General features: G+C 51.1%; 1 protein-coding gene across 3 annotated transcripts in view; it reads left to right on the top strand.

The window, feature by feature from the left end:
• Positions 1–13,834, top strand: part of LOC124114812 — a 65,677-nt gene that overhangs the window by 27,510 nt on the left and 24,333 nt on the right. For all 3 annotated transcript variants that reach the window (XM_046475592.1, XM_046475591.1, XM_048399948.1), the window contains one exon: positions 1,667–1,869. In XM_046475592.1, coding sequence (XP_046331548.1) covers positions 1,667–1,869 — 203 coding nt within the window. The remainder of the gene's footprint in view (positions 1–1,666; positions 1,870–13,834) is intronic.

Genomic DNA, 13,834 nt, shown 5'->3' with positions numbered 1-13,834 from the left:
ACCCCATGCTTGTCTCCCTTTCATGAGCTTCAGTACCTCATGATTGTCTCCCTTTGATGATCTCCAATACCCCATTCTTGTCTCCTTGCGATGAACTCCAGTACCCCATGCTTGTCTGTCGTTGATGATCTCCAGTACCCCATGCTTGTTTCCGTTTTATGATCTCCAGTACCCCATGCTTGTCTCTCTTTGATGACCTCCAGTGCCCCTTGCTTGTGTCTTGCGATGACCTCCAGTACCCCATGCTTGCCTCCTTGCGATGAACTCCAGTACCCCATGCTTGTCTCTCTTTGATGACCTCCAGTGCCCTATGCTTGTCTCCTTACAATTAACTCCAGTACCCTATGCTTGTCTCTCTTTGATGACCTCCAGTGCCCTATGCTTGTGTCTTGCCATGACCTCCAGTACCCCATGCTTGTGTCTTGCGATGACCTCCAGTACCCCATTGTTGTCTTGTTGTGATGACCTCCAGTGCCCCATGCTTGTGTCTTGTGATGACCTCCAGTGCCCCATGCTTGTGTCTTGTGATGACCTCCAGTGCCCCATACTTGTGTCTTGTGATGACCTCCAGTACCCCATGCTTGTGTCTTGTGATGACCTCCAGTGCCCCATACTTGTGTCTTGTGATGAACTCCAGTACCCCATGCTTGTGTCTTCTGTTGATCTGCAGTACCCCATGCTTGTGTCTTGTGTTGATCTGCAGTACCCCATGCTTGTGTCTTGCAATGACCTCCAGTGCCCCATACTTGTGTCTTGTGATGAACTCCAGTACCCCATGCTTGTGTCTTGTGTTGATCTGCAGTACCCCATGCTTGTGTCTTGTGTTGATCTGCAGTACCCCATGCTTGTGTCTTGTGTTGATCTGCAGTACCCCATGCTTGTGTCTTGCAATGACCTCCAGTGCCCCATGCTTGTGTCTTGTGATGACCTCCAGTGCCCCATGCTTGTGTCTTGTGATGACCTCCAGTGCCCCATACTTGTGTCTTGTGATGACCTCCAGTGCCCCATGCTTGTGTCTTGTGATGACCTCCAGTGCCCCATGCTTGTGTCTTGTGATGACCTCCAGTACCCCATGCTTGTGTCTTGTGATGACCTCCAGTACCCCATGCTTGTGTCTTGCTATGACCTCCAGTACCCCATTGTTGTCTCGTTGTGATGACCTCCAGTGCCCTATGCTTGTGTCTTGCGATGACCTCCAGTGCCCCATGCTTGTGTCTTGTGATGACCTCCAGTACCCCATGCTTGCGTCTTGTGATGACCTCCAGTACCCCATGCTTGTGTCTTGTGATGACCTCCAGTGCCCCAAGCTTGAGTCTTGTGATGACCTCCAGTGCCCCATACTTGTGTCTTGTGATGACCACCAGTACCCCATGCTTGTGTCTTGTGATGATCTCCAGTGCCCCATGCTTGTGTCTTGTGATGACCTCCAGTACCCCATGCTTGTGTCTTGTGATGACCTCCAGTGCCCCATGCTTGTGTCTTGTGATGACCTCCAGTACCCCATGCTTGTGTCTTGTGATGACCTCCAGTGCCCCATGCTTGTGTCTTCTGATGACCTCCAGTACCCCATGCTTGTGTCTTGTGATGACCTCGAGTGCCCCATGCGTGTGTCTTGTGATGACCTCCAGTTAGTTGGTTTGCTGTATATGACAAAATCTGTTTCCAGGAATCCAAATAACACAACATGCACAGATCCAGGCAGGAGACAGAAGTTACAAAACACAACCATTCCCCGTCAGTGTAATTTTGATTGCCACCCACCTGGTGCTGTTGATCAATGCCTGGAGGATGCCTTCATTATCATCATCAGCGGCCGACAGCCCAACAAAGAGGTGTCCTACTGCAGTAGTTTCAACCTCAAACAGATCGGTAAGTTGCCCTCAGTTGTCTAACATCATTCTCAGTAGACTTGGATGTCAATCCATAGACATTTGACATCATCCCACCTGTCACCTCCAACCTGTCACATGTCCCACCTGTCACGTCCCAGTCATACATCCCACCTGTCACATCTCCCAGTCATACATCCCACCTGTCACATCTCCCACCTGTCATATCCTCCACCTGTCACATCTCCCAGTCATACATCCCACCTGTCACATCTCCCACCTGTCACATCTCCCAGTCATACATCCCACCTGTCATATCTCCCAGTAATACATCCCACCTGTCACATCTCCCAGTCATACATCCCACCTGTCACATCTCCCACCTGTCACATCTCCCAGTCATACATCCCACCTGTCACATCTCCCAGTCATATATCCCACCTGTCACATCTCCCACCTGTCATATCCTCCACCTGTCATATCTCCCAGTCATACATCCCACCTGTCACATCTCCCAGTCATACATCCCACCTGTCACATCTCCCAGTCATACATCCCACCTGTCACATCTCCCAGTCATACTTCCCACCCGTCACATCTCCCAGTCATACATCCCACCTGTCACATCTCCCAGTCATATATCCCACCTGTCACATCTCCCACCTGTCATATCCTCCACCTGTCACATCTCCCAGTCATACATCCCACCTGTCACATCTCCCAGTCATACATCCCACCTGTCACATCTCCCAGTCATACTTCCCACCCGTCACATCTCCCACCTGTCACATCCTCCACCTGTCACATCTCCCAGACATACATCCCACTTGTCACATCTCCTATCAGTCACATCCTCCACTTGTCACATCTCCCAGACATACATCCCACCTGTCACATCTCCCAGTCATACATCCCACCTGTCACATCTCCCACCTGTCATATCCTCCACCTGTCACATCTTCCAGTCATACATCCCACCTGTCACATCTCCCAGTCATACATCCCACCTGTCATATCTCCCACCTGTCACATCTCCCAGTCATACATCCCACCTGTCATATCTCCCTGTCATACATCCCACCTCTCACATCTCCCATTCATACATCCCACCTGTCACATCTCCCACCTGTCACATCTCCCAGTCATACATCCCACCTGTCACATCTCCCAGTCATACATCCCACCTGGCACATCTCCCAGTCATATATCCCACCTGTCACATCTCCCACCTGTCATATCCTCCACCTGTCACATCTCCCAGTCATACATCCCACCTGTCATATCTCCCAGTCATACATCCCACCTGTCACATCTCCCAGTCATACATCCCACCTGTCACATCTCCCAGTCATACATCCCACCTGTCACATCTCCCAGTCATACATCCCACCTGTCACATCTCCCAGTCATATATCCCACCTGTCACATCTCCCACCTGTCATATCCTCCACCTGTCACATATCCCAGTCATACATCCCACCTGTCATATCTCCCAGTCATACATCCCACCTGTCACATCTCCCAGTCATACATCCCACCTGTCACATCTCCCAGTCATACTTCCCACCCGTCAGATCTCCCACCTGTCACATCCTCCACCTGTCACATCTCCCAGTCATACATCCCACCTGTCACATCTCCCACCTGTCACATCTCCCACCTGTCACATCCTCCACTTGTCAAATCTGCCAGACATACATCCCACCTGTCACATCTCCCAGTCATACATCCCACCTGTCATATCTCCACCCGGTCATATCCTCCACCTGTCACATCTCCCAGTCATACATCCCACCTGTCACATCTCCCAGTCATACATCCCACCTGTCATATCTCCCAGTCATACTTCTGACCTGTCACATCCCACCTGTCATATCAGTCATACATCCCACCTGTCATATCTCCCAGTCATTCTTCCCACCTGTCACATCTCCCAGTTATACATCCCACTCATCACATCTGTCAGATCTCCCACCTGTCATATCTCCCAGTCATACATCCGACCTGTCACATCTCCCACCTGTCATATCCTCCACCTGTCACATCTCCCAGTCATACATCCCACCTGTCACATCTCCCACCTGTCATATCTCCCCGTCATACATCCCAACTGTCACATCTCCCTCCTGTCACATATACCACCTGTCATATCTCCCCGTCATACATCCCACCTGTCACATCTCCCACCTGTCACATCTCCCACCTGTCATATCTCCCAGTCATACATCCCACCTGTCATATCTCCCAGTCATACATCCTATCTGTCACATCTCCCAGTCATACATCCCACCTGTCACATCTCCCACCTGTCATATCCTCCACCTGTCACATCTCCCAGTCATACATCCCACCTGTCACATCTCCCAGTCATACATCCCACCTGTCATATCTCCCAGTCATACTTCCCACCTGTCACATCCCACCTGTCATATCAGTCATACATCCCACCTGTCATATCTCCCAGCCATACATCCCACCTGTCACATCTCCCAGTCATACATCCCACCTGTCTCATCTCCCAGTCATACATCCAACCTCTCACATCCCCACTTGTCACATCTCCCATTCATACATCCCACCTGTCACATCTCCCAGTCATACATCCCACCTGTCACATCTCCTAGTCATAAATCACATCTGTCACATCTCCCACCTGTCATATCTCCCAGTCATACATCCCACCTGTCACATCTCCCACTCATTCCCGGACCTGTCACATCTCCAAACTGTCACATCTCCTAGTCATACATCCCACCTGTCACATCTTCCCACCTGTCACATCTCCCAGTCATACATCCCCCCTGTCACATCTCCCAGTCATACATCCCACCTGTCACATCCCCACCTGTCACATCTCCCACTCATACATCTCCCACCTGTCACATCTCCCAGTCATACATCCCACCTGTCACATCCCCACCAATCTCATCTCCCAGTCATACATCACACCTGTCACATCTCCCTCGAGTCATATCTCCCAGTCATACATCTCCCACCTGTCACATCCCCACCTGTCATATCTCCCAGTCATACATTTCCCACCTGTCACATCCCCACCTGGCACATCTCCCAGTCATACATCCCACCTGTCACATCCCCACCTGTCACATCTCCCAGTCATACATCCCACCTGTCACATCTCCCACCTGTCACATCTCCCAGTCATACATCCCACCTGTCACATCCCACCTGTCACATCTCCCAGTTATACATCCCACCTGTCATATCTCCCAGTCAAACATCCCACCTGTCACATCACCCACCTGTCATATCAGTCATACATCCCACCTGTCATATCTCCCCGTCATACATCCCACCTGTCACATCTCCCAGTCATACATCCCATCTGTCACATCTCCCAGTCATACATCCCACCTGTCACATCTCCCAGTCATACATCCCACCTGTCACATCCCCACCTGTCACATCTCCCAGTCATACATCTCCCACCTGTCACATCTCCCAGTCATACATCCCACCTGTCACATCTCCCAGTCATACATCACACCTGTCACATCTCCCTCCAGTCATATCTCCCAGTCATACATCTCCCACCTGTCACATCCCCACCTGGCACATCTCCCAGTCATACATCCCACCTGTCACATCTCCCACCTGTCATATCTCCCCGTCATACATCCCACCTGTCACATCTCCCACCTGTCACATCTCCCAGTCATACATCCCACCTGTCACATCCCACCTGTCACATCTCCCAGTTATACATCCCACCTGTCATATCTCCCAGTCAAACATCCCACCTGTCACATCACCCACCTGTCATATCAGTCATACATCCCACCTGTCATATCTCCCCGTCATACATCCCACCTGTCACATCTCCCACCTGTCATATCTCCCCGTCATACATCCCAACTGTCACATCTCCCTCCTGTCACATATACCACCTGTCATATCTCCCCGTCATACATCCCACCTGTCACATCTCCCACCTGTCACATCTCCCACCTTTCATATCTCCCAGTCATACATCCCACCTGTCATATCTCCCAGTCATACATTCTATCTGTCACATCTCCCAGTCATACATCCCACCTGTCACATCTCCCACCTGTCATATCCTCCACCTGTCACATCTCCCAGTCATACATCCCACCTGTCACATCTCCCAGTCATACATCCCACCTGTCATATCTCCCAGTCATACTTCCCACCTGTCACATCCCACCTGTCATATCAGTCATACATCCCACCTGTCATATCTCCCAGCCATACATCCCACTTGTCACATCTCCCAGTCATACATCCCACCTGTCTCATCTCCCAGTCATACATCCAACCTGTCACATCCCCACTTGTCACATCTCCCAGTCATACATCCCACCTGTCACATCTCCCAGTCATACATCCCACCTGTCACATCTCCCAGTCATAAATCACATCTGTCACATCTCCCACCTGTCATATCTCCCAGTCATACATCCCACCTGTCACATCTCCCAGTCATTCCCAGACCTGTCACATCTCCAAACTGTCACATCTCCTAGTCATACATCCCACCTGTCACATCTCCCACCTGTCACATCTCCCAGTCATACATCCCACCTGTCACATCTCCCACCTGTCATATCCTCCACCTGTCACATCTCCCACTCATACATCCCACCTGTCACATCTCCCAGTCATACATCCCACCTGTCACATCCCACCTGTCATATCAGTCATACATCCCACCTGTCATATCTCCCAGCCATACATCCCACTTGTCACATCTCCCAGTCATACATCCCACCTGTCACATCCCCACTTGTCATATCTCCCACTCATACATCCCACCTGTCATATCCTCCACCTGTCACATCTCCCACTCATACATCCCACCTGTCATATCTCCCAGTCATACATCCCACCTGTCATATCCTCCACCTGTCACATCTCCCACTCATACATCCGACCTGTCATATCTCCCAACCATACATCCCACTTGTCACATCTCCCAGCCATACATCCCACCTGTCATATCAGTCATACATCCCACCTGTCATATCTCCCAGCCATACATCCCACTTGTCACATCTCCCAGTCATACATCCCACCTGTCACATCCTCACTTGTCATATCTCCCACTCATACATCCCACCTGTCATATCCTCCACCTGTCACATCTCCCACTCATACATCCCACCTGTCATATCTCCCAGTCATACATCCCACCTGTCATATCCTCCACCTGTCACATCTCCCACTCATACATCCCACCTGTCACATCTCCCAGTCATACATCCCACCTGTCACATCCCACCTGTCATATCAGTCATACATCCCACCTGTCATATCTCCCAGCCATACATCCCACCTGTCACATCTCCCAGTCATACATCCGAACTGTCACATCCCACCTGTCATATCAGTCATACATCCCACCTGTCATATCTCCCAGCCATACATCCCACTTGTCACATCTCCCAGTCATACATCCCACCTGTCACATCTCCCAGTCATACATCCCACCTGTCACATCCCACCTGTCATATCAGTCATACATCCCACCTGTCATATCTCCCAGCCATACATCCCACTTGTCTCATCTCCCAGTCATACATCAAACCTGTCACATCCCCACTTGTCACATCTCCCAGTCATACATCCCACCTGTCACATCTCCCAGTCATACATCCCACCTGTCACATCTCCCAGTCATAAATCACATCTGTCACATCTCCCACCTGTCATATCTCCCAGTCATACATCCCACCTGTCACATCTCCCAGTCATTCCCAGACCTGTCACATCTCCAAACTGTCACATCTCCCAGTCATACATCTCCCACCTGTCACATCCCCACCTGGCACATCTCCCAGTCATACATCCCACCTGTCACATCCCCACCTGTCACATCTCCCAGTCATACATCCCACCTGTCACATCTCCCAGTCATACATCCCACCTGTCACATCTCCCAGTCATACATCCCATCTGTCACATCTCCCAGTCATACATCCCACCTGTCACATCTCCCAGTCATACATCCCAACTGTCACATCCCCACCTGTCACATCTCCCAGTCAAACATCTCCCACCTGTCACATCTCCCAGTCATACATCCCACCTGTCACATCCCCGACTCTCACATCTCCCAGTCATACATCACACCTGGCACATCTCCCTCCAGTCATATCTCCCAGTCATACATCTCCCACCTGTCACATCCCCACCTGGCACATCTCCCACCTGTCACATCCCCACCTGTCACATCCCCATCTGGCACATCCCCACCTGTCACATCCCCACCTGTCACATCCCCACCTGTCACATCCCCACCTGTCACATCCCCACCTGGCACATCTCCCAGTCATACATCTCCCACCTGTCACATCTCCCAGTCATACATCCCACCTGTCACATCCCCACCTGTCACATCTCCCAGTCATACATCACACCTGTCACATCTCCCAGTCATACATCCCACCTGTCACATCCCCACCTGTCACATCTCCCAGTCATACATCACACCTGTCACATCTCCCAGTCATACATCACACCTGTCACATCTCCCTCCAGTCATATCTCCCAGTCATACATCTCCCACCTGTCACATCCCCACCTGGCACATCTCCCACCTGTCACATCCCCACTTGTCACATCCCCACCTGGCACATCTCCCAGGCATACATCACACCTGTCACATCTCCCTCCAGTCATATCTCCCAGTCATACATCTCCCACCTGTCACATCCCCACCTGGCACATCTCCCAGTCATACATCCCACCTGTCACATCTCCCACCTGTCACATCCCCACCTGTCACATCTCCCAGTCATACATCCCACCTGTCACATCCCCACCTGTCACATCTCCCAGTCATACATCCCACCTGTCACATCTCCCAGTCATACATCCCATCTGTCACATCTCCCAGTCATACATCCCACCTGTCACATCTCCCAGTCATACATCCCACCTGTCACATCCCCACCTGTCACATCTCCCAGTCATACATCCCACCTGTCACATCTCCCAGTCATACATCCCACCTGTCACATCTCCCAGTCATACATCCCACCTGTCACATCCCCACCTGTCACATCTCCCAATCATACATCCCACCTGTCACATCCCCACCTGTCACATCTCCGAGTCATACATCCCACCTGTCATATCTCCCCGCCATACATCCCACCTGTCACATCCCCACCTGTCACATCTCCCAGTCATACATCCCACCTGTCACATCCCCACCTGTCATATCTCCCAGTCACACATCTCCCAACTGTCACATCTCCCAGTCATACATCTCCCACCTGTCACATCTCCCACCTGTCAAATCCCCACCTGTCAAATCCCCACCTGGCACATCTCCCAGTCATACATCCCACCTGTCACATCTCCCAGTCATACATCTCCCACCTGTCATACATCCCACCTGTCACATCCCCACCTGGCACATCTCCCAGTCATACATCCCACCTGTCACATCTCCCAGTCATACATTCCACCTGTCACATCCCCACCTGTCACATCTCCCAGTCATACATCCCACCTGTCACATCCCCACCTGTCACATCTCCCAGTCATACATCCCACCTGTCATATCTCTCCGTCATACATCCCACCTGGCACATCCCCACCTGGCACATCTCCCAGTCATACATCCCACCTGTCACATCTCCCAGTCATACATCCCATCTGTCACATCTCCCACCTGTCACATCTCCCAGTCATACATCCCACCTGTCACATCCCCACCTGTCACATCTCCCAGTCATACATCCCACCTGTCACATCTCCCAGTCATACATCCCACCTGTCACATCTCCCAGTCATACATCCCACCTGTCACATCTCCCAGTCATACATCCCACCTGTCACATCCCCACCTGTCACATCTCCCAGTCATACATCCCACCTGTCACATCTCCCAGTCATACATCCCACCTGTCACATCTCCCAGTCATACATCCCATCTGTCACATCTCCCACCTGTCACATCTCCCAGTCATACATCCCACCTGTCACATCTCCCAGTCATACATCCCACCTGTCACATCTCCCAGTCATACATCCCACCTGTCACATCTCCCAGTCATACATCCCACCTGTCACATCTCCCAGTCATACATTCCACCTGTCACATCTCCCAGTCATACATCCCACCTGTCACATCTCCCAGTCATACATCCCACCTGTCACATCTCTCACCTGTCACATCTCCCAGTCATACATCCCACCTGTCACATCTCCCAGTCATACATCCCACCTGTCACATCTCCCAGTCATACATCCCATCTGTCACATCTCCCAGTCATACATCCCACTTGTCACATCTCCCAATCATAAATCCCACCTGTCACATCTCCCAGTCATACATCCCACCTGTCACATCTCCCACCTGTCACATCTCCCAGTCATACATCCCACCTGTCACATCTCCCACCTGTCACATCCTCCACCTGTCACATCTCCCAGACATACATCCCATCTGTCACATCTCCCAATCATACATCCCACCTGTCACATCTCCCAGTCATACATCCCACCTGTCACATCTCCCAGTCATACATCCCACCTGTCACATCTCCCAGTCATACATCCCACCTGGCACATCTCCCAGTCATACATCCCACCTGTCACATCTCCCAGTCATACATCCCACCTGTCATATCTACCACCTGTCACATCCTCCACCTGTCACATCTCCCAGACATACATCCCACCTGTCACATCTCCCAGACATACATCCCACCTGTCACATCTCCCAATCATACATCCCAACTGTCACATCTCCCAGTCATACATCCCACCTGTCACATCTCCCAGTCATACATCCCACCTGTCACATCCCCACTTGTCACATCCTCCACCTGTCACATCTCCCAGAAATACATCCCACCTGTCATATCTCCCAGTCATACATCCCACCTGTCACATCTCCCAATCATACATCCCATCTGTCACATCTCCCAGTCATACATCCCACCTGTCACATCTCCCAGTCATACATCCCACCTGTCACATCTCCCAGACATACATCCCACCTGTCATATCTCCCAGTCATACATCCCATCTGTCATATCTCCCAATCATACATCCCATCTGTCACATCTCCCAGACATACATCCCACCTGTCATATCTCCCAGTCATACATCCCACCTGTCACATCTCCCAATCATACATCCCACCTGTCACATCTCCCAGTCATACATCCCACCTGTCACATCTCCCAGTCATACATCCCACCTTTCATATCTCCCAGTCATACATCCCACCTGTCACATCTCCCAATCATACATCCCATCTGTCACATCTCCCAGACATACATCCCACCTGTCATATCTCCCAGTCATACATCCCACCTGTCACATCTCCCAGTCATACATCCCACCTGTCACATCTCCCAGTCATACATCCCATCTGGCACATCTCCCAGTCATACATCCCACCTGTCACATCTCCCAGTCATACATCCCAACTGTCACATCTCCCAATCATACATCCCAACTGTCACATCTCCCAGTCATACATCCCACCTGTCACATCTCCCAGTCATACATCCCACCTGTCACATCCCCACTTGTCACATCCTCCACCTGTCACATCTCCCAGACATACATCCCGACTGTCACATCTCCCAATCATACATCCCATCTGTCACATCTCCCAGTCATACATCCCACCTGTCACATCTCCCAGTCATACATCCCACCTGTCACATCTCCCAGACATACATCCCATCTGGCACATCTCCCAGTCATACATCCCACCTGTCACATCTCCCAGACATACATCCCACCTGTCACATCTCCCAATCATACATCCCAACTGTCACATCTCCCAGTCATACATCCCACCTGTCACATCTCCCAGTCATACATCCCACCTGTCACATCCCCACTTGTCACATCCTCCACCTGTCACATCTCCCAGACATACATCCCACCTGTCACATCTCCCAATCATACATCCCATCTGTCACATCTCCCAATCATACATCCCAACTGTCACATCTCCCAGTCATACATCCCACCTGTCACATCTCCCAGTCATACATCCCACCTGTCACATCTCCCAGTCATACATCCCACCTGTCACATCTCCCACCTGTCACATCCTCCACCTGTCACATCTCCCAGTCACATCTCCCACCTGTCACATCTCCCAGTCATACATCCCACCTGTCACATCTCCCACCTGTCACATCCTCCACCTGTCACATCTCCCAGACATACATCCCACCTGTCATATCTCCCAGTCATACATCCCACCTGTCACATCTCCCAATCATACATCCCATCTGTCACATCTCCCAATCATACATCCCACCTGTCACATCTCCCAATCATACATCCCATCTGTCACATCTCCCAATCATACATCCCACCTGTCACATCTCCCAGTCATACATCCCACCTGTCACATCTCCCAGTCATACATCCCACCTGTCACATCTCCCAGTCATACATCCCACCTGTCATATCTCCCACCTGTCACATCCTCCACCTGTCACATCTCCCAGACATACATCCCACCTGTCACATCTCCCAGACATACATCCCACCTGTCACATCCCACCTGTCACATCTCCCACCTGTCATATCTCCCACCTGTCATATCCTCCACCTGTCACATCTCCCAGTCATACATCCCACCTGTCACATCTCCCACCTGTCACATCTCCCAGACATACATCCCACCTGTCACATCTCCCAATCATACATCCCACCTGTCACATCTCCCAGACATACATCCCATCTGTCACATCTCCCAGTCATACATCCCACTTGTCACATCTCCCAATCATAAATCCCACCTGTCACATCTCCCAGTCATACATCCCACCTGTCACATCTCCCACCTGTCACATCTACCAGTCATACATCCCACCTGTCACATCTCCCACCTGTCACATCTCCCAGTCATACATCCCACCTGTCACATCTCCCACCTGTCACATCCTCCACCTGTCACATCTCCCAGACATACATCCCATCTGTCACATCTCCCAATCATACATCCCACCTGTCACATCTCCCAGTCATACATCCCACCTGTCACATCTCCCAGTCATACATCCCACCTGTCACATCTCCCAGTCATACATCCCACCTGGCACATCTCCCAGTCATACATCCCACCTGTCACATCTCCCAGTCATACATCCCACCTGTCATATCTACCACCTGTCACATCCTCCACCTGTCACATCTCCCAGACATACATCCCACCTGTCACATCTCCCAGACATACATCCCACCTGTCACATCTCCCAATCATACATCCCAACTGTCACATCTCCCAATCATACATCCCACCTGTCACATCTCCCAGTCATACATCCCACCTGTCACATCTCCCACCTGTCACATCCTCCACCTGTCACATCTCCCAGTCATACATCCCACCTGTCATATCTCCCAGTCATACATCCCACCTGTCACATCTCCCAATCATACATCCCATCTGTCACATCTCCCAATCATACATCCCACCTGTCACATCTCCCAATCATACATCCCATCTGTCACATCTCCCAATCATACATCCCACCTGTCACATCTCCCAGTCATACATCCCACCTGTCACATCTCCCAGACATACATCCCACCTGTCACATCTCCCACCTGTCACATCTCCCAGACATACATCCCACCTGTCACATCTCCCAATCATACATCCCACCTGTCACATCTCCCAGTCATACATCCCACCTGTCACATCTCCCAGTCATACATCCCACCTGTCACATCTCCCAGTCATACATCCCACCTGTCATATCTCCCACCTGTCATATCCTCCACCTGTCACATCTCCCAATCATACATCCCACCTGTCACATCTCCCAATCATACATCCCACCTGTCACATCTCCCAGTCATACATCCCACCTGTCACATCTCCCAGTCATACATCCCACCTGTCACATCTCCCAGTCATACATCCCACCTGGCACATCTCCCAGTCATACATCCCACCTGTCACATCTCCCATTCATACATCCCACCTGTCACATCTCCCACCTGTCACATCTACCAGTCATACATCCCAT

Source organism: Haliotis rufescens, unplaced genomic scaffold (assembly GCF_023055435.1).
Source record: "Haliotis rufescens isolate VD_foot unplaced genomic scaffold, xgHalRufe1.0.p SCAF_2, whole genome shotgun sequence".
NCBI lineage: Eukaryota > Metazoa > Mollusca > Gastropoda > Lepetellida > Haliotidae > Haliotis > Haliotis rufescens.
The sequence above is the reverse complement of the archived record's forward strand: the minus strand, read 5'-3'. Positions and strand labels throughout refer to the sequence as shown.